General features: G+C 37.3%; 1 protein-coding gene across 2 annotated transcripts in view; it reads right to left on the bottom strand.

Moving 5' to 3' along the window:
* The window catches only part of LOC311083241 (voltage-gated potassium channel subunit beta-3), a 64,261-nt gene extending 56,183 nt beyond the window's left edge, over positions 1-8,078 (bottom strand). For both annotated transcript variants that reach the window (XM_084114638.1, XM_084114639.1), the window contains exons 1-2: positions 7,861-8,078; positions 7,022-7,392 (exon numbers count right to left, since the gene is read on the bottom strand). In XM_084114638.1, the coding sequence (XP_083970764.1) occupies positions 7,022-7,311 (290 nt within the window). In that variant the 5' untranslated portion in view covers positions 7,312-7,392; positions 7,861-8,078. The remainder of the gene's footprint in view (positions 1-7,021; positions 7,393-7,860) is intronic.
* Between the last annotated feature and the right edge of the window lie 8,385 nt (positions 8,079-16,463).

The raw sequence follows: 16,463 nt of genomic DNA, 5'->3' as shown, positions 1-16,463 counted from the left end.
ATAGTGTGAAGGGATTTATCAGAGGACGAAAAGCTCTACTTTCGTTCTTGCTCCAATTTCATGAAGAAAAAGCACATTGGAAAACAGTTTTGCTTTTTTTTCTTCAATAAATCTGTTGCTTGGCCTCCAGTGGACAGCGAAGAGAACTGCACTTCAATTATTTATGGAAGTAAGAATATGTTTTTCAAACGAGGAAACCTGGAAACAGATCGCTGTCCCCCCTGGAGAGACGGAGCTTTCAAGTGCTTCCATCTGGAGAAAACGCAATACGCGATAACATAATAGTGTACACAGATACACACACACACACGTGCACGGACACTTCTAACAGCAGTTTGTGCATTCAGACAAACACAAACTGAAGACATGAGTTTGTTCTCCCTCTGTGTGCTACTCGTTGCCCTCTCTCAGTGTTTTTTTTTCTCTTTAAGCTGCTGAGCATAAGCCTCTGCTTACTCGCCATCTTTATCTTCACAGAACCAATATGTCCCATATTTCAGGCAACACATTGGAAAACATGAGAAAACACACAATATCAGGAATTAATAGTCCCTTTCATACAGCAATCGTAAAATTACCAAAATGACTTTACCAGTAAATACACAAATCTGCTGTTCACACAAGCAACGGCGTTCAAAGGTTCAACGGCTCCTTCAAATGCGGCCTCTAAATGCGTCCTTTGTTTCCCGTGAAATGAAGGATAAAACAGAGGGATCCTTCTCGGCCTTGTCTACCTCAGAATTAATTGCGCGCCAGTCACGCCAGGATTTTATTTTTGAGAGAGAAATTGGCGAATTACACTTTTAAACATAAGTATAGGGTTTCAACTTACTCAAATATCTAATGATACAAATGCAAAAAAAAACTTTTAAGAAGTTCAAATGTTGACTTGTATGCGATTACATATAGTTTATACTCTTTATTATATACAGAAATGGACCATGATGAACATATTTAGACAGTCTGTAAACCCTGTTTTGTTTTCAGACAGTTTAATATAACTTAAAGTCTCCCTGTGGTGAAAATCCAGCTTTTAATGTTGGGTCCCACTTTATATTAAGTGGCTTTAAGTACTATGTACTTACATTGAAATTAATAATTTGATACAATGTACTTATTGTGTAACTACATGTTTTTACATTGTACTTACATTTTAAAAATTCCTGCATGTAATTACAGCTGTAATTAATTTATGTAATTACATTTGTAATTACACAGTTGACCCTTCCCTTACACCTTAAACCTACCCAATCCACCACACCTGTCCCTAACCTTACCCGTATCACACCTCAGTAGCAGCAAAAGTGTTTTACAATACAACATGAACACAATAAGTACATTGTACTTATTTTTTGATGTAAGTACATAGTACTTAACGCCACTTAATATAAAGTGGGACCTAATGTTGTTTATATGTCCATGTGGTGTTTTTAATATGCTTTAAGACAAACCATGTGCAATTCATAAGTCGACATCATTGCTGAGTATTTTCTCCTTAAAACTGCAGTGAACCAAAGACAGTCTCAAAAACACGCTTTGAAATCGCTGGTGTTTCTGACGTCACAAACTAGTTGTAACCAATCATGTTAATGTACAGGCGGGCTTTAGCATATCATTAACAGCGAACTAGCAGGGGAGTCTCGAGAGATGCTAGGTTATCCTGGTATATTTTTGTTGATATGAAAAATCGGGTAGATTTAGCAATCTAGCGGGTGTATGATGTATATTACGATGTTATGATAAACTACATGCCTTTCTCCACTGACGTTCTGAGTTGTTCAAAGCTGATGATTGTTAGAAGGCAGACTGAGATGGCGAACGGGAACATAGTTTGTGTAACATTAGCAACACATTATTTGCTGTATGATAACGTAGTCAAGCAAAAGGCTAATCATATTTTCTGACTTTGTAAAGAGCGATACCAGTGTGCAGCGTTTACCCCAGTAAGTTGGCTGAGTGAATCTCTGAGCTGGCTTGAGCGAGTGGAGGCGGGGCTAATTAGCATATTCATGGTTCTAAATGAAGCAAGGATGTAGAGTTGCATTCAAGCTATTTTAAAGCATGAATATTGTTTTTTCACAGGAAAAAACATTTAAATATGTCATTTTGGTGATCAAAGATGAGTTTTAAGGGTTACAATTATGGACTACTAGCCTGGAAATCCAGACCTAAATCTGAAAGATTAATGGTCTGGCATCGACTAATGAAAATCTGCCAGCTCGAGGGGCGGCACCAAGCATGCATTTGAAAATCTCACTGCACGCAATTGGATAACACTACGACCAATCACAACAAGCCCCATACGCTTAGCTACCAGCGGAGCTAACTGGTAGATTAGACTCTTGCCGTGTCCGGTCGGCGAAACAGCAAAAATGTCCTTCTTGCAAAGGAACAATTCGAGCGCCGTCTTCTGTTCCTCTTTTAGATAAAAAGCCAAGTCTAACTCGTTCATTGTAGCGGCCAAAGCCGTTTCAAACAGCTGGTGTTCATCCATAGCCATCTTGCAATGTTTACTCATGACTTCGACATCACAGCTCTGTCGTCGTCTGTTTAGCTCGCCTCTGGCCCGCCTATATCAGATAACCCGATGTGATTGGTGCAGCTCGGATACAAGGGCATATTTAATGAGCATCATTACTCTGTGATGTCAGTCTTCGGAAATTATATTTAAACGCTGCGCCATTGTCTTCATTCGCTCACATGAGAAGCACTTCAGTTTCACTAACCGTTCAATTTGAAAACATATTTTGAGTTTGAGTGACAGGCATAGGGGGATGATCAAACAGTGCTGAATGGAAAAGAAGGCTGGGTCTCAAGCGCGACACGCTGAGGAGAGGAGCAATTAACGGTCAGGACGCTAATTAAACAGAGTTTGATTGTGTTAACACTATTCAGGCAAATATAAATTACTTCTTTATCGTTGTCTCTGCATTTTGAGCTGGGACGGAAGAATCAAAACAATCTGTTTTGCACCAATAGGCTTACTGTGATTTGTGAATCCGTATTGAAGTGAGATCATCGGTCAAGCCATATAGGACCTTCGTTCTTTTACACAAACACACACACACACTCTGAGTTCTCTCATGCTATTTAAAGATAGCTACTGTAGCCCCTGTGCCTCAAACCAGCGAACCTTGAGCACGGCCGGCAGTTCCCATGGCAACCCATAGAGCAAATCACCTGGGGACACAGAACAGCCTTATGGGATTTGTGGTGCAATTATAACAGGATTATAAGTATTATAAACTTCAGGAAATGTCCACTATGCCATTAGTGTCCAAATGTATTATTGATAAAGATATTGTGGATATTTGAAATATAGACTATATTACTCTGCAGTAAGTGTACTGTTAATTGCATGAAATGCATGGATGACTTATACATTTACCAAAAATATGCAATATACAACCAAAACACCCTGTGTAATCCACTGCATCCCAGAAAGTACAAAACTTGACCTTCTACACTAGCAGAAAAAAAGTACTTGAAAAGTGCCCCTATTATGATTTTTCGGTTATTTTCTCCTAAAGAAAGAAGCGCCTGAAACGAGTCGTCAGTAATTCCAGTATTACTTCCTGCATGAACCTAAATAGGCTTGTGACAAATTTGCATAATGCCAGTCTATGGTCTTCATTTTTGCCTGTGAACATGTACTTTGACCCTCAAACACTGTATTTGTAGCTGCGACTTGAAGAGTTTGGTTCGTGTGTCGACATGTTGAGAAGACGCTGTTTTCGGCTGCCAAAGCAAATCCACTTTGATGCACTTCTAAAGGATGAGACTCACGCTGGAATTGATACGGTAAAACTGATGCCAGCATTACTCTTCGTATCACTGTGTCAAATGGAGAGGAAGATCTGGAGCTGAATATTCAGATATGGTAATGAGCGTTTAGGCGCTGTGAGCAGTCGACCAATCACAACAGACTGGGCCATCTGACCAATCAGAGCAGAGCAGGTTCTCAGAAAGGCTGGGCTTAGAGAGACTGAATCCTTTATTGAACTGTTTCAGACACTGTGAGAATAGAGGAGATACTGCAATGTATATTATATGAAAATGTAAGTGTTTTTGACTTTGGATGCATGTAAACCGAGACTCCAGAGCAAAATTAGGAGCCTTTAAAATAGCATAGCAGGGGCAACAATGTCACTGAAACAGTACCCTTAAAAAGGGACAACTTTGTAACATGTTTACACCTAAAAGGTGCATATTAAAGGGGTCATATGATGTGATTTCTTGTTTTCCTTTTTCTTTAGTGTGTTATGTAGCTGTTAGTGCTATAAGTATAAGATCTGCAGAGTTACAAAGCTCAAAGTGTCAAACCTAAAGAGATATACTTTATAAAACACGTTCAAACACGCCCCCACAAACCTACGTCAGTGTGTGGGCAGAGTTTCATAACAACGCCCTAATGTATACGAAGAGAAAGAAGGTGTAACTTTTATTTTCGCTGTATTATTGTTGCCGGCGCCACACATGCCATATTTTTGTTTTTCGTTGTGAAAGCCAAACTACTCAGTTTGGCCTTCCAAAAGAGGACACAATTAGAAAACAGTGGGGCAAGTCCTTCTTTACATGTAGATTCTGGCGCTTCTGACTCAAACAGCCTGTAAGTATGTTTTCATATTTGAAGAATTTGCTACTGACTATTCAAACGCGAGTTTTGAGCAGTGTAGAGTAGCGCTTGTATGTCGTTTCTACAATCACAAATGCAGACATGGTTTTATGTTTACATAGTGTTCTCACACCCGTAGCGTAGCACGCACGTAAAAAGACAGTAAAGTCATTATAATCAGTAATTATGACCCCAATGAAACAAAACTTTACCAATCTGATACGATCTGGTCCAGTCGCGCTGGCAAAGTTGATCGATCAGCTTGATCATCTGCATTTTCCTGATCAGATTCGGGCTCGAATTGATCATAGACAGTAAACTGGACACAGCGACCCCATTGGATTCAACGAAGACAAGTGAAGTCAAATAGAAGCTCTTACTTCCTGGGGGTCGAGCGTACTGCGCAGACTCAAACTGAGCTTGACGACGTAGATGTGACGTGAGCAACCCGTCTGTCTTCTAGTAGCTGTGCCAAGAGAAATCTAAATCATTCCCTTCCAAAACTTGCAGAGACGGAGAGTGTGAGTAGGAGCTGTCCATGAGCTAGGAGCAGGAGCAACTTTTGCTATGTATTCTGATTAATTATTTTGTCACTTTGCCTCCACGTCCCCGCGATTGCCCGCGAGCTTCTCCTCCTGTCCATACGGTAATCTCTCTACTGTGCGACAGAGAGTCGCGTGGTTATGACGCAACCGTTAGCCTAATTTTACAAAAGTTGCTTCTACGGGGCCATAACGTAAGCTACAAGGTAATGAAGCCTTTTATACATTTTCGTGTTTCTTTTGAAATAAATAATGGACAAATGGAGTCTTTAAACGCCTCAGATGTGAAGTTATTCGCTGTCAAAGTCACGCCAAAATGAATGGGAGTCAATGGGATGCTAACAGCAGGTGGGGGTCCGCTAGCCAATGGCGGCGCCCGGGGGTACCTTCAAAATAATAGTAAACCCTGCCCCCCTGGAATTGATAAGGTAGTACCGACATCATCACCTGTCATTATTGCTTTGAGTGCTTATGTTCCAAATATGGTAAGGGGCGTCACATTTCCGTCACACGCTTAAGGTTTTTGGGCCAATCACAATGCACTGGATCGCTGGCCAATCAGAGCACACCGCGCTTTTCAGAACGATGAGCTTTGTAAAAATAGACGTGTTTCAGAAAGACGGGGCATAGAGGAGCAACAATAATGTACAGTGTAAAATAATGACACTTTTTTTTTTTTTTACCTAAAACTGCGTAAACACATTGCATTAAACCAAATACACAAAATAATGTTATTTTTAGAACCATCATGTGACCCCTTTAATACCATGGAGTCATAATATGCACCTTTTAGTGGAAAACAAGTTACAAAGAAATACTTACACACACATTACCATTCAAAAGTTAGGGGTTGGTAAGATTTGTTAATGTTTTTGAAAGAAGTTTTTTATGCTCACCAAGACTGCATTTACATGATCAAAAAAACACACAAAAAAAACAGTAATATTGTGAAATATTACTACAATTTAAAATAACTGTTTTCTATTTGAATATATTTTAGTATGTAATTTATTCCTGTGATCAAAGCTGAATTTTTCTTCAGTGTCACATGATCCCTTCATAAATCATTCTAATATGATGATTTGCTGCTCAATAAACATTTATTATAATTATCAATGTTGAAAACACCTATGCTGCTTCATATTTTTGTGGAAACTTTGACATTTTTTCAGGATTCTTTTTCAGGACAGCGCTTTTAGTCGTTTTCGTGGATCTGTTTGAATGGGGATGTTTTGACAAGGGTGTCGTCTGTACACACGGAAAACTGAAAGGAAAAACTTCCGTTTTAAGCATATCGTTGTCATGTAAACATACCCTAAAAGTCCATGAAAATGAAACTGAACACAGACCAGAAGCAATGTCACTTTGTAAAGAAACACTATGTGCCTATAGACTAAACACGTAATACGCATGCGCATGTCACCGTTTACATGAATTGGTGTTTTTGTAGTTTACACGGAGACAAGAACGGTTAATTTTCAAAAAACGTGCACTCTGAAACCCGTTTTCAACAGTTTGAGATTTCAGGCCCCCATAAATGCCATTGTCGTGTAAATGAACAGCCAAAACGCATAAAAAGAGTTACGTTTTTAGTTGAAAACGGTTTTGTGTAAACGGCCCCTGAACTGAGAGGTACCAAGACATATGATCAAAAACCCAAGACATAACCTGACATAAATGTCTTTATTGTCAAATGAATGCATCCTTGCTGAATATAAGTATTAATTTCTTATTCTATCTTCTGTTCTGAGTGTATCTTCTGTTCTGCTACTGCCACCTTCATTCATTATCCTTTCACATTTGCTTTATCGGGTTTGACACATTGAGAGTGCATTTCCCAAAACACACACACACACACACTCACCGGTACAGCATGGCTTGTCTCTCTGACTGGCAGTCATTGATGCTGAGTCCACACTCCCTCAGGTAGAGCTCAAGACGCCGGCGCTCGACCAGTCTGTGTGCCGCCTCCAAAATCTGAGAAGCCAGGGCATCCGTCTCTCCTTTCTGCCCCTTTCCTCGGCTTTGCACATTTACTTTTGCCCCAGTGCTGCTCGCTGCCCCTGACGAGGCTTTGGGCTTCTTGCTGATCCCGTACAGGTCCTCAACGGAGAACTTGCCCCCCTTCGCCCCACGACCTCCAAACATGGCCATTTTCCAGGGTTTAGTTCGGTCTGTCGTTGTGTTCGGTTTGAGCTCTCAGTTCAGCATTCAGACACACTCCAGCTGGCAGGACTAAGTGTAAAAAGATAAAAGAAAGGTAAAAAAAGCAAAGAACAAAGTTTCAGCATGCAGGTACCAAATTAAATATATCATTTGGAGATGCCACATTTATCTGAAACACACACAGATAAAAGAAAAAAAGTCCCATCCTTTGATGTTTATTCTTTCACACAGTCAAAACGATTAAAAAAAGAACATCTGCACACATCACTGTCAAAAGTCACACACACATTCCTTTTTAAAACATCATCTCTTTCACTGCAAAAAAACCAAAAAATTTTTTGCATTTACTTGACAAGCAAAATTGAGAAAATAATAAGATTTGCTCTCATAGAATATCTCCCCCAAATAGTTTTTTGTTGTAGTTGTTGTTGCTTAAAGCATAAACCTTTAGTTTGAATCATGCTTAAAACAAATAAAAACATCCCAGACAAATTAAAAAAGTTCACAAATCGCTGAAAAATTCAATTTCTTTCTTACTTTTGTCTCTTTTGCTTTCTCCTCTCTTTTTCCCAGTCTCTTTCGCTCTTTGGAATGAAAGATGACAGAGGATTTACAGTGATGTTGTAGATTTAGATTTAAAAACACACACACACACACACACACACACACACACAGACTAATGCTCAATCTGCTTGCATTGGGCTTGATTTAAAAAAACAAAAAAACAACCTCAGATAAAAAGTGACCAGGTCGCCCCTCCCTCATCCAGCAGCTCAAACTAATGATGTGGAAAAAGAAATGCTAAAAATGACACAATAAAACTAAGGACAGACATCCAAAAGGAAGCCAAAAATACCACACCAAGATCTATTAATATGGTTGACAGGCATAACAGTCAACATAACATCATTTTCAAACAGAGCGCTATAAACAGAATACGCTAGATGTTATTCAGTACAGTAGATACAAGTTTATACAGTCCTATTTCACAGGTGTGTAGGAAAAATCTGAAATTAGATCTGTTTTACATATCATTTGTTTCTAGCAATGAGACTACATGATGATCTGATGGAGACTTCTGCGATCAAATCAAAGTCATGTATTCAGCACTCAAATATTTCTCATCAAACTCTTTTGAGACTGAATGATCTGAACTGTGCTATACACATTCATTTTTATAGCTATGCCTATTCTTATTATATGTAAAAAGCATATTCTTATTTTACTTAATATATACAAAACGTATTTTCAATGTTTCAATCCACTTGTCATGTGTTTTCTACACTGCGCTATTCATTCATCAAAGCACATCCAAATTAAAAAATAAAATAAATTTAAGAATAGATTTTTATTTATTTTTTATTTTAAACATAAACCTATTAAGATAAAAGAAGTGCACTCATAGCATAGTTTTAAAAAATGAGTACTTATTATGGAAATAAAATACTTATATATTCTTAAGGGGCACACTGAATGGAATGTTTCCAGACACTTAATTACATGTAATATGCAATTAAACGAAAATGTATTATAGTTTACATTTATTTTAAACTAAGGTTAATAAAATAAAACAAAAACAAAAGGTTAATAAATGAATGAAAAGTGTTCTAAAGAATCATATGAAAGTGTCCTTATACGTTTAAAAAGTAGTTGATTATGATTTCACTTTTTTTTAAAGTTACGACGCTCAAAGTTCAAAGCAAAGGGAGATATTTTATTTTACAGAAATCGCTTTTTAAGGACTACAACAAACGGAGGTGACATCACGAACCCTAAAATTTACATAAACCCAACGCGATTTAGATTATGCTAATCAATGACTAGAAGAAAGTTAATTCCACATCAGATACATAAATTCATCAACTAACCATTCAGAAATGTCCTGTTGCTTCTACATGTTGTCACTTCTTCTTGAGTCTCTCCATCATTGTCCGACTCTGGTTTGAACATAAAAGGCTAAAAGTTTTTGAAATTTTCAGTGCATGTGTGTGTGAGGTAATCAGTGTGAGTTGAAACACAGGACACGAGCTCTTGAAGCTCCGCCCTCTGTGCCGGGAGCAGCAGCTCATTTGCATTTAAAGGAACAGACACAATGAGGCGTTTTTGCTCACCATCAAAAAGTGACAATTTTAACATGCTATAAAAAATATCTGAGGGGCATTTTGAGCTAAAACTTCACACACACACATCAAAGACTTATTTTAAATCTTGCGAAAAGGGCATTATACCACCCCTTTAACATTTGAAGAACACTACAAGTGCACATTCAACACAATTAAGCACACTTACTTTTTCCACTTAAATAAAGACTTATGTTACTCAATTTTGTTTGTTAGGTAAATTTATTTTTATTTTGAGGACATTTTTTAAAACCTGTATTTTTGCTAAAGAAATTCATGGCATTGTCCATATTCTTGTGAACTGTGAAGTGGAGCCTTTTGCAGAGTGATAAAGCACTTTGATCTTCATGTAGGTCATATTACATCCTTTGGTAAGCGCTGTGGCTGTGGGAATACCCATAATCCCTTGCATTTGAATAATTTATTTAAATGTGGTTAAGGGTGGGCACTGACTTATGATGATATGTACAACATTCTCATTTAAAATTAATAATGGTTTTAGCTTTATACTTTTTGTTGGTGTTTTTTACAAAGCTGTGGTTGCACCATTAGGTTGGATTAATGTATTTATATTTGTAAATCTGCGTCATGCATCTCCTTAACACCAGCATCTGACAGAATGCTCTGCAGATGGTCGCGTAATTTAAAAAAAAAGATCTTTATTTCAACATATCTTTCAGAACAGTGTTCAACTGTGACTCAGAAACACACGGGATGTGACAGCGGACGCTGAGCTGCCCTTGATCCATCCGCTGTAAAAGGGTCGGTCAGATTATCAGGGATTAAACTCTTGCCTAAGAGACTCGATTGCCTGCAGTCTCTCTCCGGCACAGCTGTTTCGTCTCATCTCTTCTCTTTCATTCCATCAATCACTCTCTCTTCATGCCTTCATTCAAGAACACTGGGTTCTGTCCAAAGCGAGAGAAATGTTTATGATGTGTGTGGGTAGCAAAAAAAGATATTCCAAAATTCTGCTCCTTTGCCTTCACATGTTTTCCTAGTAAATATCCCATTACCTGCTAGTCTTTACAGGGCAAATTCATGTGCTTGCTTGAGAAAGTACAGGGTGAATCAATCTACAGTACAATTTCTTTGCTAAGGAACACTGAAATCCCTCAAATGATCTTGCTCAAATGTGCTAAATGAACAGGGACAGGTAAACCCCAGTAATCCACAATACTATATGTAAAGGCAAAGTCAGTGTTACTCCAGCATCCCCAGAGCTCATGCTGTGATGTCATGGCAATTACATAAACCCATGTGCAAAACAAGGGGCCGAGGTTCACCTGGTTATAGCGTGGTCCCTTTAGCCCCTGCTGGTAGATGCCGTAATTACAATGTCTGGTGGCAAAAAATTTGTTCTCCATTGAAGGACATTAAAAAGAAGCCATGCATTCCGACTGTCAGCATCCAATATTGTGATTTGAAAAACAAATCACATTTTAAATATATCATTATATAATTGCCAGTGACTGATTTTCTTTGACGTTTCACTTAAAAGCTTTTATTCACATGTGAAAATTCATCAACTCACATCAGTTGTGGTAAACATGATCTAATAATGTTTATATGTGAATATAAAAGACTAAATTCAATCATATAAAGCGATCGAGTCTATTCAGAAAATTTGTCCTATACCTCTCAATTAATTTGGATTAGTTTTACAATATCTTTATGAACGTTTTGAAATGCCAAAGTGGTAGTTGCGTAGCTGTCAATGGAGGGACAGAAAGCTCTCAGATTTCATCAAAAAGATCTTCATTTGTGTTCTGAAGATGAACGACAGTCTTACGGGTTTGGAACGACATGAGAGTGAGTAATTTTTGGGTGAACTAACACTTAGTGTGCTCTGTCAGTATTTCTTGAATATTATCTACAAGTACATTTAAAAATATATATATGCTTCTATGATTTGAAACACAATACAAGTGCACATTCAATACAATTAAGTGCACTTCTTTTTCACAAGGGAGCATTAGTAAGGTTGCTGGAGCCTGTCCACATTTCGATTTATCACTATCATGAACTCCTGGGTTGCAGCCATTCACCTATCGAGAGGTTTATCAGTGTGTCCTGGTGTGTCAACAGTTTAATAACAAATGTAAATATGTTCTTTTCCTCTTGCATGTTGAGTAGATACTTTCATTCTAGAATGTCTTTCAGCAAATCTGGTTCTCATAACAATTACATACATTGTTTATGCAGGATATCCACTCAATATCTGATTCATTTCCAGCCAAACACAAACACTACGTGTAGGGAATTGACTCAGAGTCAGTGGTCAGCAGCAAAACTCAACGACATGATCTTCGCTGAGCAGCTTGACAGGCTGCTGTGACCCCTGTGAAATCATTTGTCTATATATATCTCCAGTGGGTAAAACAAGGGAGGGCATATCCAGAACACATCTACATGACAGAAAATAATATAATGGTAAAATGAAGGTCATTTGAACTTACGCATCAGAGACTTTAAAAACACGCCCACTGTCTAATTCTCAGGCATATACAGTGATACACACATGAATGAGTTATTTGTCATAATGCATGGTGACAGAGAGACGCCAAAGGCATTGTATATAGCCTTCAGGAGAAACTGTGATGATGGGTTATCACGTTTCACCAAAGGAAAAGTGCCAACCAATATATACTGTCAGAGGAGATCATAAAATACACACAAGCAGCAAAGAATAATCTATATAGGCCATTACTAACCTGATATGAACACAGATGTCAAATGGGTTTGTGCAGGGCAAATTTCATCATTGGTTACACACATGGCTGAAAAATTACATTGTACTCTTTATATTTCTACAAATGAACTAAATTATTCATGCCTTAGGCATCTAAACATAATCAGGATTTCTAATGTATTCGCACATGTTTAAAGTGCCTCATCTGCTATGCTAATTTCACTCAACCGAATATGCTATTGTTCCACTACATATGATTTAGCACACATTGTTTCTTATTGTTGCATTACAAGGACCAATCCTTGCACATTTTGCACATTTATATACGGCCTCATTATCTCATGTACTCTACTCTTGTTTTACCTTATGTGTTTGTATATGCACAGAGAGATTCTCTTAAATTTGTCGTTATTTTCTCACAGATTCTAAAAGTAAAATAAATCAAAGTAAATAAAAAAGAGAAATGAAATACGTCCACGCTTCCTCAGCCTGACACCTCCAGCTCTGTCAGTTCTGTGAGACTGTCTGTGCTTGTTTCATCACATCTTTAGACAATGAACGAATGACCTTGCTCATGAAACAATGTCAGATCACTGCAATATCCTATGATGCCCCCTGTTGTCATGCTACAATTCATTTTATGTCTGAACACCATATTATATTTATTAAATTGGCTAAATATAGATCAGTCGTTGCAGACATTTATCTGTCTTAGATTAAAGCTATGATCTTTCCTGGATGCTCTTAGAAAATGGCATTAAAATGTCAGACGATTTTACCATTTTAATTTGAAATACACCACAGGACTGAATAATCATGATCATTTTCTCAAAAGAGTTCCAGAGTTTTACCAAAATGCATATCCAAACAATATGGTGCCATGCATGTGCAAAACATTTTTTTCTGATAAGCAGTTAAAAGTGGCACAAGCATATTTTCATCTCCTTCATGGACATTTAAGAGTTATTGCTTTCTTCTTTCAAAGTTTTAAAAGCTTCAAATCATATATCTAGAGAACATGTCGAAGACAAAACTACTTTTTTTTTCAACAGGAAGCGATATTGAAATATTTTAAGTGGCAAATTGCTAAAACATATGAAGAGTTATTCCTTCAGGAGGATTGAAAGCTGAGTGTTGCGGGTAACGCATTAGGCAAGTTATGTATAATTAGATTACTTTTCAAGTAACTACTAAAGTAAAGGATTTATTTTAAATTTAATACAAAATATCTGAGTTACTTTTTCAAAAAGCATTGCACATATTTATTGACCAACAGCTCTCCTGTCCTCATGTTGAGAGAAATTAGGAGTGCAGGGGCATCGTGTGCGCTGTGTGAACATGATGGGTATTGTGGCTCTAGATTAAATGTAAGCATGCATTTACTTATCTCACTTGCACAAAAACAGATTCAGTATTCCTTAAAATGAATAAAAACAGTGAAATACAAACTCAGAATATTAAGCAAACCTGCAATAATTAAAGGGGATTGGCCCTATTATGCAAAATTCACTTTAATAAGGTGTTTGTCCACAGTGTGTGTAAACAACCCGCCTAAAATGGTAAAAATCATCAAAAATAATTTTTATAATCCCCATAAATCATAAACTGTCTCTCCAAACCAGCTGTTCTAGATTTCCCATTATTCTTACATAAGAGTTTATAGATCCTGCCCTGAGTGATCCTCACCATTCACCAATTCTGTTTCCTTGCATTAGCAGCTGGAGATATACAATGTCTGCGCCAAAAAATATTACAAATGTTCTGTTATGTACCAACGAACATACGAGTCTCCGTAGACTCCCGGCATCTGAGCCACTGAGGACACCATGGTTGAATTTTATTTATAAAGGAAATGTGCCGAAGAAAGTCGGAAAAAATGTTCTATTTGCGCAAATCATTTATTTTGCCGGACTGCTTCACAAACGAGGGTCAGTTCAATGCTGGATTTGCGCAAAAGATTAACATGACAGTACATGCTAGTAGTAGGCCTAGTCAATGAGTTGATTCGACTTAACTCCACAACAAATGCATAAATGTATCCACTAACCATTCAGAAACATCCAGTTGCATTCTTAAAGTTGTTACTTCTTCCTGAGTCTTTCCATCAGTGTCGGACTGAACACCGCTACTTACAATTTCTGTAATTTCTGAATTTGCATTTAAAGGGACAGACACAAAAACTGTGTTTTTGCTCACACCCAAATAGGCAGAGGTGGACGAAGTACACAACTTCCTTACTTGAGTAAAAGTATAGATACTACTGGTCAAATATTACTCCGTTACAAGTAAAAGTTGTAAAGACCTATTTTTACTTAAGTAAAACCTCAGAAGTACTCGTTTTTAAAAATACTTAAGTATCAAAAGTAAAAAGTAAATGTCAATGCATTGTTTTATTATTGTTGCATTGTTGTATGTAATACTTAAAGTACCGTATGCCTCTGAATCTACGCCTGCCTACCTACCATCATATCAATATAAAATTTATTTCTAGAACACAGTTCCAGTAGTGGGATTGAATGTGAGATTGAATAAGTGCACTCAATAACGTCCACAATGGTTTCGGACACACAAATGGCTGTTCCCTCAAATATTGCCCTATTTAAAGTTTTTTGGCTTTTAGTATGAATATGTTAGCCTTACTGTTATCTATAAGCTAGTGTGCTCCAAAAAAGTGACAAAAGTCGCATTTAGAAGACCAAACCCAACGTTGAAAATGAAAATCAGGTTTATGTCAGAATCCAATGTCAGTTTGACGTTGATCTCCAACGTTGAACAGACGTTGTATTGTGGCTGAAAATGAAAATCGGGTTGACGTCAGAAACCAACATCAGTCAGGTTCTGACGTCAACCCGACTTTTATTTTCAATCAATATCCAACGTCAATCTGACGTCGGGTTCTGATGTCAATCAGATGCAGGGTTCTGACGTCAACCCGACTTTCATTTCCAACCAAAATGCAACCCCTGCAACCAAAATCATCCACTGACTGATGTTACTTTCTACTCAAGGACCTTGACAGAATTGTAGTGGAGTAAAAAGTACGATATTTGTCTTTCAAATGTAGTGAAGTTAAAGTAAAAAGTTTCCAGAAAAAATAATACTCAAGTAAAGTACAGATACTCAAAAAGTGTACTTAAGTACAGTACTCAAGTAAATGTACTTTGTTACTGTCCACCTCTGCAAATAGGGGCAAATTTGACAAGATATAATAAATGATCTGTGGGGTATTTTGAGCTGAGACGTCACAGGCACATCCCGGGGACACCCATAGACTTATATTACATCTTGTGAAAAGGGATAATAGGTCCCCTTTAAATATGTTAAATAATAAAAATAGACTTTATGTATTTAATATCATTTTATTAAATAATGCCTTTGCTGCTGACCTTTGATGATCCAATTCAACCAAACCAATAAGCAAAAATTACTTTAGATAAACATCACATTTGTGTACATTGTATGACTTCTGTCTTATTTAGGTTATGACTATATAAGAACCTTTTTATCTAACAATTCTTTTCACTATTTCGTTCAAACGTGTCAGAATCACAAGGCAATCATTGTTGCTTGATCTTTGGTACACAAAGTGTTATTCCTCAAGGGGGCGCAAGACAGCTCAGAAAACCGAACAGAGAACCGCATTCAGGACGTTTTTGTCTTACTGGAGAGAAACTATAATCGTTTAAATCCATTAATACCAAGAGCTGGTGCATGACATAACATGGAAATCAACCCACGGATGTAATCCCTAACTGAAGAAAAATATGTATACAGTAATCACAGATGGCTGTGATTGATCCACTCAACAGCACTGAGAAAAGTTACAAATGTAACCCTGTCTATAGGCTGCTTCAGACCTATTGATCAGAACAAAATATTTCAGCATTTACTCTGAGAAACACACAATAATTAGTTAAAAATAATGTCTCAGTAATAGTTATAAATATAGTAATAACAATATACAATACAACCTAAATAAAGAAAAATAATTATTCACCAAGACAGCCTAGTTAACACCAATTAACACAAGTAAATGGTAAATAAAGCAATTAAGGAGCTTTTTGAAGTATATATATATCTAAAATCTGAATAAAATATGTTCATAATATATGCATATGAAAGACGCATAACTATTCTCTTCCAGTAGCATTTGCATGTATTTTTGGTGTTGCTGTTGATTTTAAATTACCATTAGACCTCTGCAGTGGATTGAATTCTCTCTTTTTAAAGCAACACTAAGGAACTTTTCCTCTTCGGTTGCCCTACAGGTTGGAAGCGGAATTGTCCATTACCGCTGTCGTAAATAATTTCGCCGTCCGCAGCCTACT

This window comes from Abramis brama, assembly GCF_963993115.1.
Source record: "Abramis brama genome assembly, chromosome: 5".
Lineage (NCBI taxonomy): Eukaryota > Metazoa > Chordata > Actinopteri > Cypriniformes > Leuciscidae > Abramis > Abramis brama.
This window is presented reverse-complemented; position numbering and strand designations above follow the sequence as displayed.